At 45.1% G+C, this 26694-nt stretch overlaps 1 protein-coding gene across 2 annotated transcripts in view; it reads right to left on the minus strand.

Moving 5' to 3' along the window:
* Positions 1–26555, minus strand: part of CDAN1 (codanin 1) — a 32859-nt gene extending 6304 nt beyond the window's left edge. The window contains exons 1-21 of one of the 2 annotated variants that reach the window (XR_008462246.1): positions 26386–26555; positions 23013–23713; positions 21229–21453; positions 17857–18050; positions 17329–17448; positions 16435–16513; positions 15927–16047; positions 14789–14898; positions 13958–14047; positions 12842–12917; positions 10491–10699; positions 9640–9754; positions 7668–7811; positions 6845–7011; positions 6202–6283; positions 5482–5571; positions 4288–4342; positions 3177–3310; positions 2038–2141; positions 880–1029; positions 362–425 (exon numbers count right to left, since the gene is read on the minus strand). Coding sequence is in view for 1 of the 2 variants with exons in the window: in XM_054161525.1 (XP_054017500.1) it covers positions 362–425; positions 880–1029; positions 2038–2141; positions 3177–3310; positions 4288–4342; positions 5482–5571; positions 6202–6283; positions 6845–7011; positions 7668–7811; positions 9640–9754; positions 10491–10699; positions 12842–12917; positions 13958–14047; positions 14789–14898; positions 15927–16047; positions 16435–16513; positions 17329–17448; positions 17857–18050; positions 21229–21453; positions 23013–23713; positions 26386–26481 (3126 nt within the window). In the remaining variant the exon portion in view is untranslated. The remainder of the gene's footprint in view (positions 1–361; positions 426–879; positions 1030–2037; positions 2142–3176; positions 3311–4287; positions 4343–5481; positions 5572–6201; positions 6284–6844; positions 7012–7667; positions 7812–9639; positions 9755–10490; positions 10700–12841; positions 12918–13957; positions 14048–14788; positions 14899–15926; positions 16048–16434; positions 16514–17328; positions 17449–17856; positions 18051–21228; positions 21454–23012; positions 23714–26385) is intronic. The other variant, XM_054161525.1, reaches the window with a different exon arrangement.
* Between the last annotated feature and the right edge of the window lie 139 nt (positions 26556–26694).

Consider the following 26694-nt stretch of genomic DNA (forward strand, 5'->3'; position numbering starts at 1 on the left):
TATGGGAACCGCTGCTCTGGGTAGCAGGACAGACCCATTCTGACTTCAATAGCCCCATACAAACCCCATCAACACTTGGGGACATTGATGAGAAGACTAAAGTGTCATCCTAGCAAGACGAATGCAATTTATATACCATTTTAGTCTCAACAGTTAGCTACTGTCTGGAGTATCACTTGAGCCTGAATATCCAAAGAAGCCTGGCAGAAGTGACTCTCCTTAGTTATCAGTCCTCAAATGAGGGCATCAATAGATTCCATTGTCCTAAGCTATTCAGGGATAAGTGCAGCACCAACAGAAAAATGGTAATGATCCAGAATTGAAGTCAAAGCCTTTAGGAAGTTTTAGTGAAAATACATACTGCAGCAGATGTCTCTTCTGGTAGTAACACTCTTACTGCCTCAGGACCTTTCTTTTTGCAAAACCTGCAAGAAAAGAAAGAAAATGTGCCACAGGATTAGGCAGAGCTCTTGGACAAGCCTCAGAGGTTCATTACTGTAGCAACTTTCACATGCTCTTATAGTCAAAACCAGTGGCAAGAGTGCAGTGAACTCAGAGCAAACGAACCAGACAAGGACAAAGCAAGTACAAGTCACCCAAGCTGCCATACTCCATTTTCCAAAGAGGAAAAACACAGTGGCTGTAGTGGCTATCCATTTGGAGCTGGATGCAGAAGGGCACACAGCACCTTTACTCCTGCCTACAAACAGGGCATTAACTGGCCGGAGGCGCAGCAGACAGTTACCCTAAGAAGAGCAGAAGTCAGGGTTGATAGTTACCAGCACCCAAGTTTGAGAGGCCAAGCCAAGCCAGGCTTACAGATTCCACACTAAGAGAAGAGAAGAGAAGGCACAAGTTTAAATAACTTTTCCTCCTTACTCTCTGCCTTTAATGAGAGCCTGGGCCCCTTCCTCATACAGATGAGCGCACACCTCTTCAAGCAGCTTGTCATGGTTAGCATCCTCCTCCTTCACTTTATCCTGCAACATGACTTCAGCCCTTTGAACCAACTCTGCTACCAGTGTTGCCCTGTAAAAAAACCAAAGACAGTCAGTCTGAAATCAACACAGGAAACAGCACACACTAATTGTAGCCATCCTCCCCAGTTTAGGAGGATACCCATCCCATATGCTAAAGAAGCTGTTTAGTGCTGTGCTATAATCCTTCCTCGTTTTGTAAGAAAGATACCAAACTAACAATCAAGACTGGAAAGCCTTCAAACAGAACTACACATAGCTGCTAGAAACAAACATGGCTACAAGTATCTCTTCTGGTAGCAATACCCTCATATTCTGAACCCACTGGTCAGAAGTTCAAAGATGCCAACAGCAGCCCACTACAGCCAGCATTCCTTCTGGGCTTATTTTTTAATGTCTTCAACAATTAGACAGGGAGACAGTGCAAACTCTCAACCAGCTCATAAGTGACATGCCAGAGGGAAGGGCTGCCATTCATGACTGTGACAAGATGGAGAAATGTGCTGACAATGGGCGGGGGGGGTGACTGGGCACCTGTACCAGCTGGGGTCTACTGGCTAGGGAGCAGCTCTGCACAAAAGGATCTGTGGTTCCCAGTAGACAAGTTAGGTAAATTAGCAGTGCCCAAAGAAAGCCAACTTTATACTGGGCTCACATTAGCAACAGCACAGCCAGCAAGTCAAGGGGAATTACTGCTTCCCTCATCTGATGAAAGCTGACCCTGCGTTGAGTAGGAGTCTGGATCAGGTGACCTCCAGAGATCCATCTGACCTGAAATTTTTCCTGTTGTTTACCAAGAGCATTCTGAAAGGGATATAAAGTCTCAAAATGCTGCACTATGTTCACAATCCAAGTGTCCCACACCCTCCTCCAAAATTCCCTCTATGATGGCACTGAGATGTTGCTGCACCCTACTGGCATAGCCATACATAGCCTCATACAGCTATACAGCACACTCTGAGGGAAGATTTCTTTCCCCCATACACACAATTTTAAAGGATCAACTCTTTTCCTCATTAGAGTTAGCTCTTAAGTCACAGAACAGATCCCCAGCACTTACTTGATGTGCTTGACACAGTTGGATCCCACCCTCTCTGCCACGAATTCAACTGTTCTCCGGAGGGAGGGAGGCTGGTTGTGGAAGAAGGCCTGTTCCAATTCTGCCTGTTCAAGATACAAGTACTACAATTGATTAGAGCACTTCACCTTGATGCTCCTTTCCCTCAACACAGGAATGCACATTAACCACCATCTGGAATTGTGCTATCAGCCAGGCAATTTGCCTACACCAGAACTTTCTGCTATTGTAGAATTCAGCAGCCCTGTACAATATTTGCAATTTCCTTCCCCCTACTTAACCTAAACTTCATTATTGGGGTTTATGAAGCTGAGGGAGCTGGGGTTGCTTAGCCTGGAGAAGAGGAGGCTCAGAAGGGACCTTATTGCTGTCTACAACTACCTGAAGGGAGGTTGTAGCCAGGTGGGGGTTGGTCTCTTCTCCCAGGCAACCATCATCAGAACAAGAGGACACAGTCTCAAGCTGAACCAGGGGAGGTTTAGGTTGGGTGTTAGAAAGGAGTTCTTCACAGAAAGAGTGATTGGCCATTGGAATGGGCTGCCCAGGGAGGTGGTGGAGTCACCATCACTGGAGGTGTTTAGGAAGAGACTGGATGGGGCAATTGGTGCCATGGTTTAGTTGATTAGATAGTGTTGGATGATAGGTTGGACTTGATGATCTCAAAGGTCTTTTCCAACCTGGTTAATTCTATTCTAGTCAAAAGCAAATGGCCACTAAAGGCAAGAATGGTGAAGTTCTGACAGGATTTGCTCTTTGAATTACAGGCTGGTTAATCCTGTAGGCTCCTACTCAGTTCACTCTGACAGAAAGCATGGCTACCATCTCACCAAAAGAGAGTATGAGAAAGAGCAACATTTTATGGTGGAGAAGAGGCAGACAGAGTAACAGGCCAGTTGTTCCAGTAGGAAGAACTTCTACTGAAGTAATCTCAATCTCAACACTCAGCCACACAACAGAAACAAAACAAAGGGCAGTCAGACTACCCAACTGTTAAACACAATGTTCCCTGCTGCCTAGGCCCATCCTTTTCTTTTGCAGAGACAGACACTGCCATGTGCCCTATCCTCATAAGTAACTGCTTGTGCCCCGCTCCCCGCATCGTGGCTCCCTCGTTTCATTACCTGCAGTTTCCGCTGTGTGACAGAAGCCTTGGACACCAAGGACTCTGCAGCTGTGGGAGTGATTTTCCTTATGAAGCCACCGTTTTTGGCTCCACTGCCAGCCACAAAAGAGGCAAGGAGCTTCCGCAGCTCACCTGCACAAAGACACACAGAAAAGCACTCATCAGCCCCGGGAGCAAGGGAACAAATCCGTTCTCAGGAGGGTAACTTTCACACTGTCAGTCCTGTCTCCACAGCAAATCTCTCAGCTTCTGTAAAAGCTGAAGTTTCAGAAGAGCAGAAGGACACCCCACCCATTTAACTGGCAGGACACAGCAAGGCAGGCAAAGCTCTGAAGATAAAAGAGGAGGCTTCCCAGAAGCTCCCTGGCACACAGGACTTGTGCATAAGAATCAAGGAGCAGCCATTTCAATGTATCCATTTTTAGCATGGCAAGTGGGAACTGTGAAGTCTACAAGGGACAACAAAGCAAGCAGAGTTACACACAATTACAACATGGTTAGGACTAAATACCAAGGGAAAAGTGTGAAAACATGTTCAACCCCTAGAAAGTTTCATGATGCAGAGCTAACACACAGTTTTCCAACAAAAATCCCAGGAAGCAGAGCACCATCCCTCCACCTAGGTATTTGTTGTCTACAGAGAGACATTTCACCAGCAATATCTCAAACAACCACCTGATAAAGCACCAGAGTACAAAAGGATCCTTCCCCTCTGCCTGGAAGAGGATAAATGCTCAAGGATCAAGGCATTTCTCACAGTACAAACACCTCTCCCTATACCTATGATGGAGAAAAGTTATACATGTAACTCCTTAGAATGCTTCCTTCCAGGTGATGTCCCTATCCCTCCACATTCCAGCTCTCTAGATCAACTATTCTAGCTATGTAGCCTCTCCCCCCCAGCTTCTCTAGATACTACTCACAGCTGCATCAGCATCTGCAATACAGCTTTTTATCAAGAACTGAGAACTGAAGTTGTGAGGAGTGAAAAGAAAAATTCTGAAGGCCTCACAACATCAAATGACCAAAAGAAAAAATACAAAATAGAATAAAACTAAATATATAGTAACAGACTTCCTTTAGGTAGCAAAGAGAGACAAAATACTCACCAAGATAGGGACAGCAGGTGTAAAGCAACTGCTGATCCACCAATGGTACAGAGTCCTGGTAAGAAAAGGAAGTGCTGAGAGGACACAGTAGGAAAGAAGCAGTCTTCTCAAAACAGAAATCCCATACACGTGGTCACAGAGGCAGGTTTCAGAGCTGCCTTCCAGGAAAACAATAAAAATAACTGAATTCCAAATCCACAGTAAAATTATCAACTTTGCAGCCCAAGTGCTCAGTCCAGCCCTGTAACACACAATGAGCTGCTCTACACTGAGTATAGCTCAGCCTTTGCTTGATCACTGTGAAAGCCCAGCTGGCAGCTGATGATTGCAAAAGGGCAGCAGGGCTGTTGCCACAGGTGCTACTTGTAAAATAGAAACCTATCCATGGAGAAGAATAAACAAGGCACATCTGATATGCACTCCACCTCCACAGGTGTCGTCACTGAGACCCACTGCAGCACCACACTGAGGAGTAATGTCACCCCAGTGATGCAGAGCACAGCTAGAGGCACAGCTAGATCCATCCCCTGGGCAGTGTGTACTGCACTTACCTTCATCTCGTCCCGGCCTCTGAAGAGACAGAGCGAAACAGCTTTCTAATTATAGTAAGCCACATGTACACCTGAGCAAAGATACTGCTCAATCTTCAAGGTATTCTCTGGGAATTAGGTATGTCTGGTAATTATCTGAAACATCACACATGCCATAAACTCACCTCCTTTTCTGCTTGCTCATGCTATTTCCAGTTGTCCTTTATTATGCAGATGGAGAATGGTTGCCTCCAAAGACATAAACCTTGCTCTTACAGTCTCACCTCACTGTTTCTGTTGACTTCACCATTACTCAGTTATCTCTATGAAAAACTAACAGTTCTATCAGCAATCCCTGTCCTGCAGTAATCTGTGAGCAGGAGAACACCATCCGATCCTTCAACAAAACTTGGCACCTATTCTGTGAGCTATGGCAGAAAGTGAGATGGCTCCTGCCTGACAAAAGCCCTAGAGCTGCAAGACTTTATGCTCCAGAACGTGCCTGATGCACCTGGGACAGATTGGGGCACCACACCCATTGGACCATATATGGCCAACACAGCTGCACTGAAGCCAAGATCCTGATATAATTTTAAAGAGCTGAGGCTGTGGTGGGTCCACCCTCACCCACAGATTCAGAGGACATGCTACTGCACTAACTTACCAAAGCCTGAGCAGATGTCACTGTATCCATCATCAATCCCTCCTGCTTGACATCAGTGGTAAAAAACAACTCTTCGGGGACTGATGGAACCTGAAACAGAAACCCCAGCAGCTACAATCCAAACAGCAGCTAGCAATTCACATGATTTCTGATAAAGAAGACAGTAAAATCTCACCTACCTGCCACCCACAAAAATCCCCTAAGGATCCTCTCCGCCCTAAGCAGAACCTTTCCATAAAATTAAAGATTTATATGACCACAGTAGCATAAGCCACCTTCCTCACCCTCTCCATCCATCATTTTTCACCTCTCCAATGGGTCTCTTCTAAGCAGCTACCTGACTTCTAAGTGGAGGCATAGAAGGATTTTGAAACTTCATCACTTTAAGAGACATAAAATTTCCCAGTAATTCAAAGCTGCCAGCCTCCTGGACAAAACCTTCTAGTTCTAACAGGAATCAGCTGTCAATTTACTTACAAGGATGCAGATTTTTAAGTCAGAATGAGTTTCAGCAGAAAAAAGAAAAAGTTGCTTCACAGAATTCCACTACAGAAAACTAATTTTCCATTAGAAGAACACAAAGGATTCTTTAAACTTCATACTAGTGTAAAAAAAAAAAACCCACCCAAAAATAGCTACTGTTTGACAATGTTTTCACTCATTTCAGTACTATATTCTATTGAGTTCTGTGCCCTGCAGTGTGCACACAGGAGACTCTACCTGAAAAAGCCAACCCAGAACTGCAAGGATCAGCAGCTTGTTCAGGAAACTCATCTCCTTATCTTCAGAAAGGACCATTAACCTGCCATGAAGCAAAGGCAGCAAGAAAGAGTGTGTTAGATTTCAGTAGGTCAATTTTCAATAAGGAAAAATATCCCAAACACTCACTTTCTAATCAGAGTTTGCCTCCATGTACACCTTCCTTACTTGTCTGCCTAAAGAGCAGAGAGCAAGCTCTACTGCTTTGTACATATGCACCTGAATAAAATACTGGTTTAAGTGTACACTGGAAAAGTCACTGTTCAGTAACTCTCTAAAACATGCTTCCATTGTGGGAAAATACAGCATTATTTAGGGATGGTCTAAGGGTCAAATTCAAGGCTTAAAAGTCACAGCTGCAGAATGAGGGAATAGTGGTTTTAGAAATGTTGTTCAGTTAAAAAACCCTACATTTTTAAACCAAATATTCACCTCAGAGTTTAGGCTCTGCTCCCTTTGCAGCTTGATGCAAGACAAGAAGTACTCATGATTTGCACAAAAAAACCCCACAAACACTTATTTATAAGAAGGTCAGACTAGGTCCAGCACTCTGTCAGACACCAGGCACCTCAGCTAAGCAAGCAATCCTTTTCTATGCTCTTACCTGTATACCTGCAGTAGCAGACAAAATACTTTCCTGTAGTAATCAAGGAAAGGTGCAACATGATCCACAAGGGAAAGGTACTCCACAAGCCAAGGAATAGTGAGGATAGAACGTTGATCCCGAATAGATTGTCTCAGAAGCCTCAATACATCCAGTACAGGCAGGGTCTTAATGGACAACAGAAGGCAAAGCAGTAGCTTGATGTTACCTTTTGATACTTCCAGAAAAACTTTACCTCTGTCTTGACATTTCTTTCTAGGATTTCATCTTCTGTACAAATAAGAGGTGACTCACTGGCTAATGAAAACATTTCTTTGCACAAGAGCAAAGGTAAAAACCACACTATGGCAGTGACCAGATGTCCCACTGGGGATTTCACAAGTAAGGCTGCAAGCCTGCCTATGTCCAGATGGTGTCAAGGTGTAACCCCTGCCTCCTCACATTCAACCCTGCAAGGAGATGGCTGCAGAACTAACAAAAACACTCCTAGCTTTGTACCTGTGGATTTTACACTACAAATACAAGTCTTAGCTAGGTCAGCATTCTGGAATGACAGCTCTAGATATGCAGAAATAACGTAAGACTAGAAAGACCTCAGCTGCAGTGCAACTGCTGCCTTTTTCTAGCTTACTCAAACACTTCCTTCCTTAGTTGCCAAACCCAGAATACGCATTAGGAGCACAGAACTGTACATCATCATCCCAGGAACCACTGGCTTGCTTTGAAAGGATGTAACTATGCACAGCCCCTCCTTGGATCAGAAAACCTGCCTGGCAAGCAAAAGGCCACGTTAGATTTCTTAGAAGAAGAGTTTGGTCCTTACTTGGTTTCTTAGTGCTACTGCAGAGTCTTGCAAGTCTCTGGTTGGTTGCTCCACAGTGCGATATGGCAAGAAAACAAGAAACCCCAGGAACTTGGCAAGGAGTCGCAGGCTTAACAGGACCACAGTGAAACGCTTCTTTTCATCCTGAAACCAAAAAAACCCAGGCTGAGGTAACGCTGCCCTAAACTGGCAAAGCTCCTGCATGCACTGACTTCTACTCCCTTTATGTAAAAGGGCCACATAGCTTCACTGCTGCTTTTCACCAAGGGAAGTTTCCAAAACCAGGCATTTTTGCAATCGAGTTTCCAAAATACAGGTTCAGCAAGCATTGAAAATTGCTTCAGCCTCTACTGCTTCACTTACAGCAAGACAATGTAAATTCAAGAGCTTTCTAAAATAAGCAGCTGCTCAATCAAACCTTCATATTAGCAACTTTGGAGTCACTCAGAGAGCAGATAGCTGATCTCGTATCACAGAATCACCAAGGTTGGAAGAGATCTCAAAGATCAAGTCCAACCTGTCACCACAGACCTCATGACTAAACCATGGCACCAAGTGCCACATCCAATCCCCTCTTGAACACCTCCAGGGATGGTGACTCCACCACCTCCCTAGGCAGCCTATTCCAATGGCTAACAACTCTCACAGGGAAGAACTTTCTCCTCACCTCAAACCTAAACTTCCCCTAGCACAGCTTGAGACTGTGTCCTCTTGTTCTGGTGCTGGTTGCATGGGAGAAGAGATCAACCCCTTCCTGGCTACAACAACCCTTCAGGTAGTTGTAGACAGAAATAAGGTCTCCCCTGAGCCTCCTCTTCTCCAGGCTAAACAATCCCAGTTCCCTCAGCCTCTCCTCATAGGGCTTGTGCTCAAGGCCTCTCCCCAGCCTTGTTGCCCTTCTCTGGACACATTCAAGAGTCTCAATGTCCTCCCTAAACTGAGGGGCCCAGAACTGGACACAGGACTCAAGGTGTGGCCTAACCAGTGCTGAGTACAGGGGCACAATGACTTCCCTGCTCCTGCTGGCCAACTATTCTTAATGCAGGCCAGGATGCCATTGGCCTTTTTGGCCACCTGGGCACACTGCTGGCTCATGTTTAGGCAGCTGTCAATGAGCACCCCCAGGTCCCTCTCTGTTTGGCAGCTCTCCAGCCACTCTGACCCCAGCCTGTAGCTCTGCATGGGGTTGCTGTGGCCAAAGTGCAGCACCTGGCACTTGGATTTGTTAAATGTCATGTTGTTGGACTCTTTCCATCTGTCCAGTTGGTCGAGGTCCCTCTGCAGAGCCCTTCTACCCACCCTCAACAGATCAACATGTGCCCCCAACTTGGTCTCATCTGCAAATTTGCTGATGACTGACTCAATCCCTTCACCCAGATCATCAATGAAGATATTAAAGAGGATGGGGCCCAGAACTGATCCCTGGGGAAGGGATCAGTTGCTTCCTTTATCCCATCACTGCTCTGCAAGTCTTCATGAACCTCTGGCTGCTAGTTTGCTAATACACTGCAAGCTGTGACACCTCTGATAGGCAGAGGGAAGTGAAGAAACGTCTGAACTGGCATCAAGAGGCATGACTACAAACCCATTCAAACTGAAATCTTACTACATGGAAAAGTACCAGGGGACAATTGCAACTGAGTGCAACAACTCAGTGTGGTTACCTCACGGATCTAATACAGGGTACTAACAACCTAAAAAGCAGCTCTCGTTTTTCAAACTAGTCTGCATCATCTCTTTATGGCACAGTTCCATGAAGTGCCCCGAAGCACACAATTAAGTGTCAAGGGGTTCTGATGTCCATAACCAAGTTGCAGACTTATGACAAAACCAAATGAAGAAGCTCTTGTCCTGCAAATGCAGCAGTGTAAACTCCAGGAAACTCACTATCAAGCCAGTAATTCTCAGGGTACTGGGAGAGTTAGGGGAAATTCCTGACAGATGTGCTTGCACAAAAAACCCCAAACCTTACCTGTTCATCCATATCAGCATCTCCATCACTGTGCTCATGCTCCACCAGAGAAAGGCCATTCAATTCAAGTATCTTCAGGCACAGACTATCCATCAGGTGCTGATTGAACTGGTAACTTCAGCAAAACATGATGATGAGTCAGACTGGGCTGAAAACAGCAGTAAATATTCCACTAACACACTGCGAAATTTCAAGCTTGTCTCATGAGTTGTATCAAGCATCAGCAGACACCCAGTGTAACAGACAGACAAGAAAGCGAGGGACGAGACTGGTACTGGCTGACCCCTTCTTTTTCAAACAGACACTAGCACAAAGATAATGATACAGATCTGTTGAAGCAGGAAGCTGTAAAATAACTGAACTTAAGATTCGTATCTTGCGTAGATCACCACTCTTCCGTGCTGTGGACTTGGAAAAAACAAAACCATGAACCTGGTTCATCCTGCAACTCCTTAGCTTCATGGACCACCACACAAGAAACTCATGGCCAGTCCAGTGCCCTTGCTAGGCAACACTGCACAGCTTGGCACTGGGAAATGCTGATGGCCTGTGAGAAGATATTATGGTTTTATAGAAGGAAAATTATTACCATGTAGTCTAACCTAACGCAACACACACACACACATTCCATGCTCCACAGAGAACCTGCTTATTTTAGATGTTCACCATGTGAGCTGGGCAAGAACAGTAAGTGTGGTATTGTGAGGCTTAAAAACATTTCTTATACACTCTGCCTAGGTTACACCATCCCCCAAGCTCTCTCTGCAGCTCCTTGCTGTAAGAGCGACATGCTGGTCTTCCCCACTCGCCCACACATTTCACGAGGGAAACAGCAGCCACAGGCAGCTAACCTTCCCGCACTGAGGATGAAGTCCCTGAAGAACTGCTGGCACCCTGGGAATGAAGGGGGTGGACAAGGTCCTCTGATGCTCTGAGGAACAACAAATCTTTCCTGCAGCCTCTTCAGACGGTTCAGATTATCAGAACCCAGCATATTAAGGACGTCCTGGTCTGGGGTGTCTCCCCAGCTCGCACCACCACCAGTAGGACCTTTACACATCTTCAGGAGACACAAAAAGTAGTGAAGAAAAGAAAAAATGTAATAAAACATCATTTCACTCAATTTCCCAGCCCACATATTCTTCTTTCCTCAAGAACTCTTCTCCAAGTAATCCAACCGTGACCTTTTCAGGTGGCCCACATACAGAACGCTTGCTCATGCCAAAACATGCTACCCACCTTGGCCACAAACAGCCTAGAGATCTTGAGATGGAATTCTGATCCTATACATCTAATTCAGCACACCTAGCAGGCTACATATAGATGTGTGGAGAAAACACCTATCAGTTACTTGGTCTTCATGAACCACTCAGCAGCGTCTTTAACCCAGCCTCCACAGACCACAACACTGCACTGTACCTTCCCAAACCGGGGTTTCCCAGAGTTGAAGTTAAGAGATGAATGCTCCCCTCCCTCAGACACACAGATACTACTCAAGACTCAAAGAATCACAGAACTGCAGAATTGTTCAGGTTGGAAGGGTCTCTTGGACCATATAATCCAACCCTCTTGATCAATCAGCATTACCTATGGCAAGGTTGTCCAGGACCACATCCAAATGAATTTTGAGTATCACCACAGACTGGGACTTCACAACCTCTCAGGGGAACCTGCTTCACTGTTTGATCATCCTTACAATAAAGTGTTATTATTGTTGTCTTCAGATGGAATTTCCTTTCTCTCAATTTGTGTCTGTTGCCTCACATCCTGTCAGTGAACACTACTGAAGAGAATTTGCCTCCCTCTTCATTACCACTCATCAGGTATTTGTACACAGCACTGAGATAACCTAGAGCCTTCTCTTCTCCAAGCTAAACAGTCCCAGCTCCCTCAGCTTTTCCTCATATGAAAAGTGCACCAGCCCACTTATTTATGTGGATCCTATGCTGAACTCACTCTAGTAAGTCTCTTGTAATAGTGAGCCCAAAACTAGGCACAATGTTCCAGATGCAACCTAAGCAATGCCAAGTAAAGAAAAAAGATGACTGCATATTCCCACATCTAAATCAGGACAGCTTTAATGAGAGGACACACTAAAAAGCAACAATTAACTTTGTATATCAAGCAAACTATTACTAGGTCCATTTATTCCAAACTGAACACCCTCTTTTCCCAAAAGATCATCTTGTTACACTTCCCAACTCGTGAATTATCAAGCCTTGACACAAATCCTCAGTCTAGGTTCTTTTCCACATCAGTGTCATAACACACAAAATTCCACACTCACTTTCTAGTCAGACACACTGGATGAAGTGGAGACTCCTAATTATCAGTTTAAATCTGTAGTTATTGATGTGAAACTCTGCAGCCTTCATTAAGAAGGCACAGATACAAAGGAGAAATACAGCATCTAGGACTAATTAAACCCTGTTTGTGCAACAAAGGCCACCTCACCTCTTTTCCACAATCTCCCTGAAAACACACACAACAGACAGGACACTCACACCAATTCAAACTGGCTGCTAGAGGAATTTTCAACATTCCAGCAGCTCAGAGCCTCCTGGCTGTTCGTGGGGGCTAATGCTCAAGGCAGGGCTTTGCATCTGTTTTGCTAACCAAAAAGAGCCCACCAAAATAAGCCAGACATTTATAGAGGGTACAGTGAATATCTACACTCCAAACTTTTTTCCCCCTCTTCATTTCCTCAATTACAGCAAAGTCATATGATACTTGAAACTGGCTGAAAAGCCTTACAAACTTGCAGGGCAATACTGTATCAAGAAGAGGCTCTTGCAGTGTTACACAAAATAACCAGGGACTTTCTTTAGGTAGTACATTCCTATTCCTAACAAACATAACTGGGAACCTCTGCATTTGATACATGTCAAAATACATCCTTCAGTTGTCTAAAAATCTTAGCAGTTCTGAAGGTCAAAGCAAGCATCATGAGGAATGAATTCTAACAGCTCATGATGTGCTCAGTGTGTCTTCATCTCTGACTTACACAGAGTTGATCAGTAAGTTACTGACTTATATTGCTGGAAAACTACGGAAATTCCCATTCTGATAACTTGGCTCTCTCAAGAAAGTTTCAAAAGGCAAATCCCACAGAAACTTGCAAGACACAGGTTGTTTCCTCAGGCTAAAGAAGGATCAAATCAGCTTTGCACCATATCTGAATTAAAAATACCAAGCAATTTACCTGAATAAGCTGTTTCTGAAAGAGCCTGGCAAAATGGCTGTAGTTGCACGTTGCAGATAAGTGAGCCATCATGGCCCTGTGAAGGAAAACATTACAAATGCTGACTGCATCTCTGTGCCACAAAAAAGGTGCTCCAACTTCAAACTACATCAACAGTGTAAAATAACTGCTTTTAAGAAAGGGCTCTCTAAAGGTCACTGTAAAAGAGCAGTAATTTCATAACCAGGATCCCCAAGCATTGAGCCCCATCTGCTAAATATGGAAACAAAAAAATCTCTCTGAGCACCTGCAGAGCAAACACAGTTCTAAAGATAAAACAACTTTCTTCCTGCAATAATGATGCTGCTTCGAAAGAAAATTAACTTATTAATCTCCCACTCTCCCCTGTGAGAGCAGTGACATGAGAGTTCACACACATGCAAGTAAGAAAGGAGCAACAGAAGTACTTTAGAAGCCCAAGAGAAGGAAAATGTCTCCATTTAAACTCAGCCTTGCTCTGCTGCTGGGATGAAAAGTCACATGTAAGTTGAGTAGGCTGGTAGTTAAGACATAACAGAAACTCACATGGCTGCTTTCAAAACTGCAACAGTTTCTTTAGATATACTCTATTTTGATAAAGCAATAGATGACTAAAGCAGTTTCTTTCCATAGAAGAGAGTCACAGTTGTCTTGTTTTCAGTGCCAGTACACTAGAACCCCACAAAATAATCAGAAAAGCTAAGAGCTTCTGAACATGTGACACACCTCTCCATGCTTAAGAGGAGTGTGGCACTGGAAGCACGACATGCACAAGCAAGTGTATACAACAGCAATATTCAGACCACATCATACTGGTTCTGAGTGGCTCTTTTTGTGATTATGAACAGGGAGAGCTACACCACAAAAGATCACATTAAGCCCTTGACACTTGAAGCTTGTTTCTTTAAGAAAAGAATTGATACTTCTAAATATAGAAACAAGTTCACATGGACAACAGTATCATCCAAGAAGCACAGCTCTTCAACAGATCAGTGCAGAAGACAATTAGAACATGGAACTTACAATGTTGAGTCTCCTATGCTGCACCAGTAATTCAGCTACATTAAAGTGGTGACTGAAGTTGTGCAAGAATCCTACCTGATCTTGCTGCCCAGAACTCTTTCAAAGTCCCAGCCAGTTTTTTCATGGTTATCTTCCCACTCCCGCAGCAGTTCGTAAAATATATCCCTGTGAATCAAGATATTCAGGGGCATTCATTCCCGCTCCTCACAATTTGAAGTAACATCAACTAAATACTCAGTTGCTCCTGAGTTCCCCAGCAAGCATCTACCTCACATTAAACAACTCAAGCCTCTAAGCATTCAGATACCTTTGCAAAACTCATTACTGTTAGTGGCACTTCAGCGAGTTTCCATGTCCTGTGTCTTTGACAGCAAGTGCTTAAGCTTGTTATGCCCAAGCTCTGACGGAATGACCAAAATACACATTACCAGACACATGAAGACTGAGAGGCAGGAAAGAATAAGCCACAAGAAATAATACCTATGAGGAGAGAAAAAAGGACCAAGACAACTTGCCATTCTCCCCTCACCCTGTTGCTGCAAGCATGGAGGGAGGTGGCAGGTAGAGTAAGAGCATACCAGATTCATATGCAGAAGCAACCCAGTAGGGTGACACACCGTACTGGCATTTACCAGAAACCTCAAGAGCTTCTGAAGAATTAGGCTGTTCTTCTCTAAAGACATTAAGCATTTAGCTCCTGCAGTTAATCTGGACAAAGAATTTTTTCTTTCTTTTTTTTTTTTTTTCCCCCTTTCTCTTTTTTATTTTATTTCTAAGAGTGAAAATCTTGGTTTTGTTTGGTTTTTACAGCACATAGTACACATGAGGCATTCTTGATATCCTTTGTTCACAGTCAGGGAGAGGTTATAGCCCCAGAGCCATAAAGTAACAGTAGAAGAACCTTACCTTTGTTTCTTAAATATGTGAAATGCTCTGTCACTGGGAAAGTTAGAGCGATTGTCAGTTTCTGGCTGGAAAGAAACAGACTGTACAGAGCATGGCAGGAGGAGAGACACCTGTTAAAAACAAAGGCAGCCATTAGAGTAATATAAGCCCCTAATTTATCCAGCAATCTGAGACCTAGAAACAACAGTGAAAAGACATGATGAGGAAACCAAGGAAACACTTCCGTTGTTCAGCCACTAGCCATTTCCCAACTGCTAACTGACAGTAAACACCAGGAGTTTTGCAACTTACATTACACTACAGAGACAGAATAACTCAGCATGATGAATGGAAGCATCTTGTCTCTCTAAGAAATCTCTGCAGATTAGATTGCAACCAGTACTGATACACTGGAGAGAGATCTACAAACAGCCACTCCACTATAAGGCTCCAGAAAATACAGGACAGTGGCAAACAACTCCTGTATGACTCTTTTTCCTATTCACAAAGCCTATGCATTCTAGTGACAAGAGACCTTTATTTACAGCTTCAAAGCTCAATTTTACAGCTAAAAAGTTCAGCTATCAATCTCAGACACTACATGGTACCTTCTTTGCCAAGAGTAATTTCCATTTTTAAAAGATGGATGAAACAAGACACAAAATACATTAAGGCAGGCATTCCTACCCTCCAGCTTCAGCTCCCTAACCCAGATGATTAGATCAGGAAACTGGTTTTCACAAGCTGCATTGTCTCCTCTCAATCTTCATTTGCCTAAAAGGTGTCTGAGGATGTCAAATAAAACCACTTCCTCCAAACTACATTCTGATATTGCATCTAACCAATCATTCTTCTGTAATGGATGTTTGTAAGGCAAGAATCTCAAAGCAAAACGTGACCTTGTCAGTGTCACTGGTTGAGGTCAGGGCCTGGAGCAAGGCCAACTAGTGGTGATTTGCAGCTAACAATCACCAGCCCTAGCAATTCATTCATCCACTGACAAGAAAAAAAAGCAACTTTCAGACTCCTGCCCAAGATGACATGACAAGCTACTCAAAGTATAAGGAATGAGATTTAATATCAAAGCCGTCACACGGAGAAGAGCAACACCCACCACAAAGGTTTGAAGCAATGTCAGTTGAAGTCTACCAGTTCTTACCTTAGCTGTACTGCTTTCATAAGCCTGCCTGAGCCTCTCATGCAAGGCAGGAGAAAAAGATGCAATCCTTTCATTTTCGGCCAAAAGCTTCAGCATTCCCTTTTCTAAATGGGAAATAATTCTGGCAACACAGACAGAAGCCAGACAGACATAAACAACACATGATCAGACCTTAAGAAATGCTTATGCTCATTTTTTATGAGGCCAGCAAACAAAAATTCTAAGCCCCAGGCACCCAGCATGAAATTCTACGTCTGTAGGCTGGTTTTTTTATTGCTCCCATCTGATGACCTTCCCATTCTTAGGTGATTGCACTAAGTTCAGGAGACAGATCAGTGCAAGGAGAACTTGAGGACACTCAAATCCAGATCAGGTTGTATGTTTTGAGAGAAAATTAACAAATCCATGCCTGTAAGCTGTAAAGCTCTAGAGCCCAAGAACACTTGCTTAATCTCACACCCATCTGCAGACACAAGCAGAGAAATAAAAAACATACACCTCAACTCACTCATACTGATAATCCAAGACTTGGACAGCAAAATAAACACAGTTGTGCACGCTTCGGAAATGCTGTCTCCCTGATGCATCTAAGGGGGGAAAAAAGAAACGTGATACAACAGCACCTATCACCATTTATCAGCTGAAATATCAACAGTTAGCTCTCAGTGTAAGCAGAAAATGCCGTATCCAAAAATAGTCTTCTAGACCAGTATCCAGTTTCCAAAAGTTCTCATTCCCTGCCATCTGAACAGACAAATCCTCTCACCCCGACCCTTCCTATTCTAAAGACAACTGCATTGTTTAATGCTTTATGGAAAGAAAAGATTCTCAGTGCTCTGGCCAACAGCGAGGAGATCCAGGATAAAACACAGACCAACTGCAAATAGTCATTAGGTGCTGTTCCTGTAGCTGCAGACTTCCAATTCCTACCCCCAGCCCTAAGAATCAGGCAAAAGAAATTGGGGCATCTAGAGTGGAGGTGTGCCTCATCTTAAAGCCATTCTTTTGTTTTAATTGTCAATCCATGGCAATATCGACGTACTAACTGCATCGAGTTGAAGCGTGAATCTGCCAAAACCCAAATGCAGCAACGATGCAGGTATAAGGAGGATCCTGTGCTCCCATAATCCAACCTTACCTTTTAAAAACACATAGCAGGCCAATGGCACCTTTGTGCTGCAAGGACAAAAGGAGGAGAGACTACCATACCCTTCTCTCTGGAAGTGAGCTTTAGCAAATCTGACAGAAATAGCAGAAACCCAGATTCAAACCATAGCAAGGAACCCCCACTTTATCATCATACTGTGGAAGCACTTCCTATACATGAACGATTTCTGTCAGCATCTCAGACGAGCTCCACAGTGTGGTTTTATGGAACTGAAGACTAACAGTTACTGCTCACCTTTACTTCTTTCATTGTCCTCAAGGTCACTATCTCCATCTTCTGCAGTAGAAGTGCCTTTGGATGTCAACAGCTGCAGAACGAAAAAGAGCTCCAGAAAAATATTTGGTACCAGGTTTTCTGGAAGAAAGGAAATGAGGTACTGAACATCCCTTCAGTATCAACCTGCTTTCATCAATGAAGGTAAAAACATAAATACCTGTTCTATGACAGAGTCAGCAGAGAACTCCCTCCCCACACACAGCCACAGTGTAAATCAATATGGGAATTACAGGAAAAACACGTTAGGGTGTCTGGTTTCAGAGGGGGTCATACAATTGCATCTCAGAGTACTGCATCAGGTTCATCTCCTTCCCTAAATTTTCACCTGATTGCCATTTATTCTAATAACTGTGTTGGCTTAGTTTATCTTTCCAGATGTTGTTTGTAACTGTCCCACAACTTTCATTTCTCATCTACCTCCCTGTCAACACATTCACAAATTCTTAGCTCAAAGAACAATCAGTCTCACATCTTCTGGGTCTTCACCTGCTATACATGATGAATAAAGCTGTGCCAGACACTCCAACTGTTTCTTGCAGGAAACCTTAGTAGGATTTGCACAGGTCACCAGATGGCTTTCAGCAGAAAGGCTAGCACTGCGAGAGTAGCTAGGCTTAGTAGGAGTACCAGGATCAAGAGATATCCCTGCAGGAGAAGACGTCTGGTGCAGCAATTTGCATCTGAAATTCAAGAGCAGCAACATATCATGTGACAGAAGACGATACGCAGCAGTCATGCAACCAGAAAGCCTCTCTGGAGCCTAGCATGAAGGAATTCCTGCAGTGACTACCCTTGTCATTCACACTGTCTAAAGCTGCTTTGAGCATGATAGTAATGTAGCTCATCTTCCCCTTAATGAGAAAGGACCTTGGTGCTAACAATCAAAAGAATCACATTCAAATTCCAACTCTGCTAAAATGCTGCAGCAGTTTGACCAAATTATGTATGTTACTGCTGCTCATCTAAACTGATGCTGACCAAGGACGTGGAATCTCTTAGAGACCAGGTGGTAAAAAGTCCTTTTGCACTTACAGTTTCTGACAGCTAGAGGCTTCATGAAATCTGTGAAAACACAGTTCACACACATACCTTCAGACAAATTTGTAGGTTAACAAAGCCTCACTAAGTGGAAAGGCAATGAAACAACTGATGAAATCCTACACTGGCACGTTAACCAACAGAAAGCATGAACTACTTTAGTTGCTGGATTTTAAAACAACAATGATCCCTCAGCTAGATACACAGATATTGTAATAAATAAACAAACAAACCAAGCAACCTACAGAGGTCATCCAAAACACAGCAGCAGTGTGGCATACTTAGGACCCATGAGAAGCAAGAAAAAAGCCAGTAACAGCCATATCAAATCATGGTAAGTTAAAGATCTCAATGACACATCATATGACCTCTTACCACATTGCCTTAAAAGCAAAATCTTTCAAAAGTCACTTTGCAGGCTGTGAAGAAGACAAATGCTTTTAATTGCAGCAAGAAAAAATAAATTCTACTGGCCTATTTCTAGTGGAACTGCTGCAATAAAGAACAAATTAGTCCCAAAATGAGAGTAGAAAAGCTATTTAGTAACATCTCCCTTGTAATGAATATAAATCCCCACTGACAGAAGAGAATTATTTATTAAACGCTTTGTAGACCCACCAAGGTAAGACATCTTGACTTGCATCTTGCCCTGGCTCAAAGTGACCACTCAGCTGGCTGGGGGCTATTAGTGTCATACCTCACTTTACCACTGCTGAGGATACAACAGCAGCTCCCAGCTCTGAGCACCAAGCACTTCCCATTTCAAGCACAATGGGTCAGGTCACCTCACCAGCAAGATCCAGCCCGTATGCTGCTATTTCACTGACTTCAGTTCACACAGGTTAATGGGACATTTCAGGTAGAATTCAGACTGGAATAGGTGCTTCACAGAAGCACAGAGGAGCAGGATTGAATCCAGAGCAGTTGTTACAGGTCTGGTAGAAATGGCAACTCATGAGACACTACTGGGTCTGTTTCAGCCAGTTCTGGTCCCACTGAAGTGAACTGCAAGGCTTAGCGGGAAAAGATATCCACCCACATATCCTGAGGAGTCTCCCCATTAACAAAATGAACAGCAACAGTTCTGGCAGCAATTACAAACAATAGTTTCTCTGCTACTGTGATTTGCTTTTTTTCCTGAAGTATCAATCCTAAGAGACTAACAGGTGATGATTTTACCCTGTGACTAAATAACTGGAACAAAATTAAAATCCAGAATTCACCTTGTCTCGCAGCACACAATTTTCAATAGATAACTGCAGTCATAAGTTTTAAAACAGAATCTCTCACTAACCATGTGCTGCCTTCTCTTACTGTAAGCTTGTGTTATTCTGAAGAGTTTGCAAAATCATTGTTTTTTTCAAACCAGATTACACCTTCCATCATAGGTGCAATCTGCAAACAGCCTAATTACACCAGCCCAAACTCACTTGCCTTCCCTGTGCAGTCTAAGGAAAGATGTACAGGAGATGGCCATGTGTGCAAACCCATGAAGAAGTATCTTTTGAAAACAAAAAGAACTGACTGAACGTCTGAAGAGAAAGTGAGGGTCATTGTTCCAGAGTCAGCACACCTCTAAAATGACAATTATGAGCTAGCTGCATTAATACTGTCATGGTAGGGCCAAATGGCCCCAGCACAAACCCAGACACTAAGGTGTCTAGACGTGGTCCCCCTCTCCCTCCTCCTTCCTGCAGAAAGTCAGGGTAACGCAGGGAAAGGAACAAAGGGGACAGGACCATGCGTGTCTGGTAAACAACCCTGTGTCTATGGTAAGGGCATGTGTTCCGGCCACAGCCTGGCAGAACCCCTTCTCATTGGGTAACTAGGTGCTGGTTTCAGTGCCCTATTGGCCCAATTGAATCTTGGGCAAGATTTATATATAGACTGATTTTTAGTTGCCTGTGCCCTGCTCAAGCCTTGCATGCTTGAACCTCCTCAGACCTTGTCTGGCTTGAAATTGCCTCAAGTTGTATAGCCTCAAGTTGCCCGGTCCAGAGCCTGGGGTAAAGCCACAAGCCTACACCCCATACACTACAAGAGAAGCCACGACCTTAGGAGTCGGAGCCAAGCCTGCTTCCCCTTGTGACCAGGTTTGCCGTGACTCAGTTTCCCCAGGACAAAGCAAGCGCTTGCCACGAGAAGCATCATTACCAGCCTGCTGTCCGCTGAAGCCAGACCAGCCATTGATGACCACGTGGCATTCCTGCTGGCACCCTGCCATACCTGGCACATGAGTGCCCCACAGCCTCTAATACGCAGCAGCAGCGCTCCCTACCTGGGTACAACCAGCTGTGAATAATTAATTCACTGCCTCTTTGGCATAACGGTTCTTGTCGAGTCTCCCCCACGCTGTGGTCGAGTGCCATTTCGCTCCCAGGGTTTTACCTTTCTGTTAGTTCCTCCCAGTTTGCACAAAATTGTTAACATTGCTGCAGCTGCCCAATTACCATTGTAAATACATTCCCATTGTAAATACATTCTAACTGTACAGCAAACCTTTTGGCAATTTTCATATTAATAACAGGTTATTAATATTTTGATTAATGCTGCCATATCGTTTATAAATAAAGGAAATACTATTTCCTTCAACAAATACCCAGGTCTGATACTAGTCACACTTGGATTTAGGCAAATTATAGCTTAATATCACTAATATCTTGTTTGAATATTCTCCTGGTCATTTCATCCTATAAAGTCATAGAATGGTTTGAGTTGGAAGGGACCTTAAGGATCATCTAGCTCCTGATACTTGTACCACCTTAATACAAGAGAATTAAGAATCAACACAAGTTTATCACCACCCTGCTCAGACTGTACCGTTCTTTCTTCAGCATCTCCCTCTCCTCTTGAAGGCTGTTGCTTATCACAGATGTAAGGTTTCCTTCCTGGGCAGAAGTAAAGGCCTCAAGACTCGACCCGGGTGAAAACTGAGCAGCTGGAGACTGGCTGACAGGTGTAGAAGTGAAGCACATCTTTGGTTTTGAGAGGGGGCGCTCAGCACTCACTGGGGTTGGGTTGATCCTCCTCGATGGTTTGCTTTTGCTGAAAAAGTGAGAAGGGATTCCACTTAAACCAAGCTAAACAACAACAAAACAATTGGGTCTCAAGACAGACACATATGCAATTCTCACAGAAGAACCTAATGCTAAAATAAATGGATCTGCAGTCAGGATACTGAACTTCTAAACTCTATGTGGAGTTACTGACTTTATTCCCAGTTAGGGAGTTAGCAACTACTAAAAACAGCCTGCTGCCTCTTGTTGCAGAACTAATTACCAGCCATCAAGCCACAGAACAGATAACACAGTGCCACACAACTCTTCCAATCATTCATAATTTGAGAAGACAGGACATGCCTTATTTTAGCAAGAAACTAATTCACCAGCAGTTTCTAATATGAACATGAGAGGAATAAAAACCACAAACAAAAAATGATCAAGCTGCCTTTGTCTACCAGTAAGAGTCCAGGCTCCCCAGTTACCACAGGTTTAAGGGAAACTCATCCTTTCTGCATAAACTATCTGGATTTGCCCTTCAGGAAGAGACTCTGTAATGCAGTAAGAGACATTCTGGAATTGAGATACAGGGACATAAAGTATTATAGTTATCAAGGAAATTCTGGCTGATACATATTAACTACTATGGTGTTGTCAAAATTGCTATAGTGTTGGCTTGCATACACTCTATGGCCTCTTTCTCACTCTTTTAGCTGGGCATAGAGCAACTGAGGATGAGAGACTTACTATCTATGCTGGAAACACATCTTATCTCCCTTGGCCAAAACCTCATCTAGAGCCAGCTTCTGGATCCCCCCTACAGACTTAGCAATTTTCAGCTGGAATTTTACACATCCAACTACATAATGCAACTCTCAGAGTCCAGTGCCTGATCCATGGAGCAAACAGGCTGACATGAAAGCCCTGTATTTGGTAATGTAGATTTTTTTAAAGAGTAAAATCTCCAAGAGAAAGAGAAAAGGAGTGAGGCAACCACAACACAAACAGCTGCCCAGAAGCTAAGCCAAAGTCACCAGGGAGACCAGGGCTTGCTGGAAACCACAGGGAACATAGGCATCAGCATGCTATTTTGTCCATGACCACATGGCCCAAATGAAACTGCACACTAACATGTGATATCAGAAGACACACAATGTCAACCCATAACCGTTTTTGCTATCATCAGCAAAGCTAAGGAGCCTTCCAGGACTGCTCTTCATTAGCAATTACTATTGTGTCAAATGAGAGATGTGAAGAGCCAAGATAATGCTGACTTGTTAGAACATGCAAGGACAAATCTGTGCTCATCTCCCTATCAGCTGGTCTTTGTGCCAGTACGCTGCAGGCAGCAGCACCACTGTGAGAGGCTAAAGAGACACCTTGAGTGAGTTCACAGAGTGGAAACCTGACTACCTGTTGAAGCAATATTCCTCTGCAGGGAAAATATAACAAAGCAGTTCTGACCAAGGAGCCCAGAAGCCAGGCCCCAGGTATTGTTTGTTATAGCATTTTCTGTATCTGGACATGCATAACAGGATGAGCTAGTCCAGGAACAGTAACCTGCAGCACAATCCAAATGAGACAGCAAGACGGACTGGCTCTTACTTTGTGCAGCCAGAGGCAGCACCCATAGGTGGAAACTCTTCCAAGTTGTTAAGATTTATCTGGCTGGGTGGGGATCTGGCAGAAACAAAAGGCACTTCACTTCGCTTCCTTCTCCCTCCGCTCCATGGTACACTGTCATTCTTTCTGTCTTCTTCCTCAGCAAGGGCACGCCCCAGATCCCGAGCTGCCTGCCGGCCAGAAGTACCAACTGAGCTGCTGCCTTTCCTTCGGCCTCGTCTTGCCGTCAGGGCTTCGGGCGTAGCTGTAAGGAAGCTCCCCAAGCTGGCCTTCTGAGATGACCGCTTCTCGCTGTGGTTAAGCACAGGGCTGTACCCAAAGCTTGGGCTGCTACTGGAGACCATGCTAGGGAGGTCCCCACAAGGGCTAGACAGGTTTGACCCAGAAAAGGAAGAGGAGCCACTGGATGCTGCAGCAGAAGAAAAGCTGGTGTCTGTTGTGCAGGTGGTCACTGAAGTCCTTTGGGAAAAGAGCTGCACTCGACTGCTGGTTGCGTGGCCTGCCCTCCTTTCTGATCCTGTCCTTTGGCTCCCTTGGGCCTTGGAATTAGGAGTTTTAGCAGGAGTAGAGGGTCCATTAGTCAGGATCTGGCTAGTCTGCTCCCTTAAAAAATTCAGCAGAAAAGGCACAAAGTCTTTCTGAAGCAAACTGAGAGATACCAACTTGTCATGGATGTGGTTCTCCTACAAGAGAAGAGAACAAAGCATTAATATAAAGATGCTATTTGAGTCTTTCCTTCCATGTGCCCAGACTCATTGAAGTCACAGTTGTGGGATTGCAATGCACAATAAAAACCAAGATGACTTGCCAAAGCAGGCCACCAAAATTCTAGCGACCTCAGCGCTGGCCATAGATCTGAAACTCAGCCTCCACAAAAGACATTTTGGCAGAAGTTTCCAGATGGGAGTTTTACTCTTTGGGAAACAGGAAAACTGTTGCAGAGAAACATCAGCAATGCCTACTGAAGCTGCATCCAGAGAGAACTTGGGACAACTGGCACCCCTAAGTCCACCATTTCAAACACATCAGTACCAAAGTAGACAACTCCAGCAGAAAAATCCAAAATCTGCAACTTAGCCACTCCGTGTCTGTCTGTGAATGCCGCCTGCTTCCACAGAGGGGTGCTAGAACAACTCTTCAAGAACAACTCTTTGTGAGTCCTGCAGTGCCAAACACAAGCCCAAGGCTGTTCTTCCATTTCAATTTAATAATTTTGCTCTCTTGAGACCTCACAGAGGTCTAAACAAAGACAGTGCACCTTAAGTTTATGTTAAAGAAAAATGAAAGCCCACCACAAACTCAACACATTTAAAATCTAAGCAGGTGGTGGTGATCTTACAAGTGCAAATCTGGACCAAAAAAAAAAAAAAGACCTCTTTACCTGCATACTTTTGAGTTTTGTACACTGAGTAAAAATCCTTTCGTTTCCAACAGTGCACCGTGTTTCTGTCTCCTCCCAGTGAGATTCAGCAATACTGGCAACAACAGCAGAAGTCGCAGACAGCAACTTACTCCTTACTAATATCAAAATCATGGCATATGTTCCTGTTCATTTACATTCAAACCTCCACAAGATGAAAAGCTAAGAGAGAGAACTCTCTTTCTGAAGGACTTTTTTTGCATGAAAGGTGCATTGAAAGCATGGCTGTGACTGGACTCCCACAGCCCTCAACACCTATGCTGAAACTCATAATTCAAAGAGTGAGACTGACATAGCCTGGGTGACGAGCCAAGCAGCCAACACTGTTCACCGAATACTTCAACACTGTTAACATTCAGTGAAAAAACACATCAGAGAACAAACCCAGTGAGCCATCAGAAGACCCAAATTCATACCAGGTCCAGCCCAAGGCAACCATGAAAGCTAGGGCAAGATGTAGCATACCATTTCCACAGGCACCCCTCTAGGTTTAGCAGAAGGTGACAAAGACAATTACAGTCTGTGCTGTGCAGAAGGTCAGGTAGTTTCACCAGCTTTTCAGAGTATGATCTGCTTTCACTCATCTTTCTCTGTGCAAGTTAAGAGAGATTTGGCTCCTCCGTGGGTGGATTACAGTAACTTGTCCACAGCTGCCAGTTGCAAGCCTCTCACTTGCTTTCTCATGCTGAAAGCCTGAATTACTCCCAACAGCAAAACGCAATCAGCAACTCCCTTGCAAGGGCAAATTTTGCCTCCACACCTTTCACACATGCAGTGGCAGTTGAGCTACTGCTCAACTTCAGTACCTCCACAGATCGGCTTCTGGAAGCCACAGCTTAGGAAATACCAAACACAAAGTGCCAGTCCGTTCTTCCTGTAAAAGTTTAGAATGGCAGCAACACCCAAGTAACTCATGTGGATAACAGAAAGGAGTTTCAGTTTTAATTAACACTAGACAATGCACTCTGAGGGCTTGAGGACGAAAACGCTTTAAAAACAAACTGTTTCTCTAGGTTATCAGTGAAATATAAGCACCTACAGCCCATCTATGGTTACAAATGCTTTTGTTACCACATGAACCCAAACTCGACAGCCACACCCCATCCTACAAAACTCAGCCTACTCAAACTCTCTTCCAGCCCTAACAGATTCCCCTCAATTCATCAGTAGGATGAGCAAACAGTCGGGAGAGGTAGCAGCGCCTGCAGAGTGCCTCGTACCGAGCCCTCAGGACCAAGCCATGGCAAGGGGCACCAGGCCCCAGGCTCGCAAGCTGGGCTGGTGACAGCTTCGTCAATCTCACCGTCACTATTCCTACTAATGTCGCAGGAGCGTCACCCGCTCAGGACTTAGTTGCCCTCCCGTCCCCTCCCCTCTTCTCTCTCCGGCCTCAGCTGGCACACGGCAGCCCAAGGCCCCAGGCACCGCCTTCACGCCGCGATTCCCGCGCAGTGACCACAGGCCCCCCCCGCCGCCTCAGCCCCGCCATCGCCAGCTGGAGGCCGCGACCGCCAGGCCCAGACGCCACAGAGCTCCCGGTGAGCTCAGCCCTGCCAATATTAACGGTTTTGACACCACCGGCGCTCCGGGTGGCAGCTCCCTGCCGGCGGCCTCGCCTTCCCGCCACTCCACTCAGAGCCCGCCCGCAGCGGGGGCGGTGCTGCCGGCTGCTACACTCCAGCTCCCCGGCGCACACGGGTCCCTAACGGGGACCCCGGGTTGACCCACATGGGCTTTGCCCCTCCCAGTGGCGCGAAGCGGCCGTCCCCAGTGCCAGGGCGAACGAACTTTCCCGCACAGCCACGGCCCGCCGCGGAGAAGGGAGCTGAAGAGATCGGGGGGGTTGCGGGGCGACAGGCCCGACCTCGCCAGAGGCAGGGCGCAGTGGGAGGAAAGGAGGACGGCTGGGCGAGCGAGCGAGCCGCCACAGGTTACCTCAGCTGGGCGGTGGCCGGGGCCATGCCGGAGCCACCGCACCACAGCACTGACCGGCACCTCCTCCTGCAGCAGCAGCTCCAAAACAGCCGCCATTCCCGGCTGCTGCCGCCGCCACCCCCGAGCACGCGCACAACCGGCGGCAAGGGCGGGCCAACCGGGGGCGGGGCGGCGGCGGGATTCCCGCCGGGGAGGCGGACGGGGGCGGGGCCGGCGCGGACCGGGTCGGGCCGGGGGCCGGACCCCCTCCCCATGTCAACACGCGGGGCACGGGGCGCCTGCGCCGGTCCGTGCGCGTCTTTTCCTCTC

The sequence above is a fragment of the Dryobates pubescens genome, chromosome 5 (assembly GCF_014839835.1).
Source record: "Dryobates pubescens isolate bDryPub1 chromosome 5, bDryPub1.pri, whole genome shotgun sequence".
In the NCBI taxonomy this organism is placed as follows: domain Eukaryota; kingdom Metazoa; phylum Chordata; class Aves; order Piciformes; family Picidae; genus Dryobates; species Dryobates pubescens.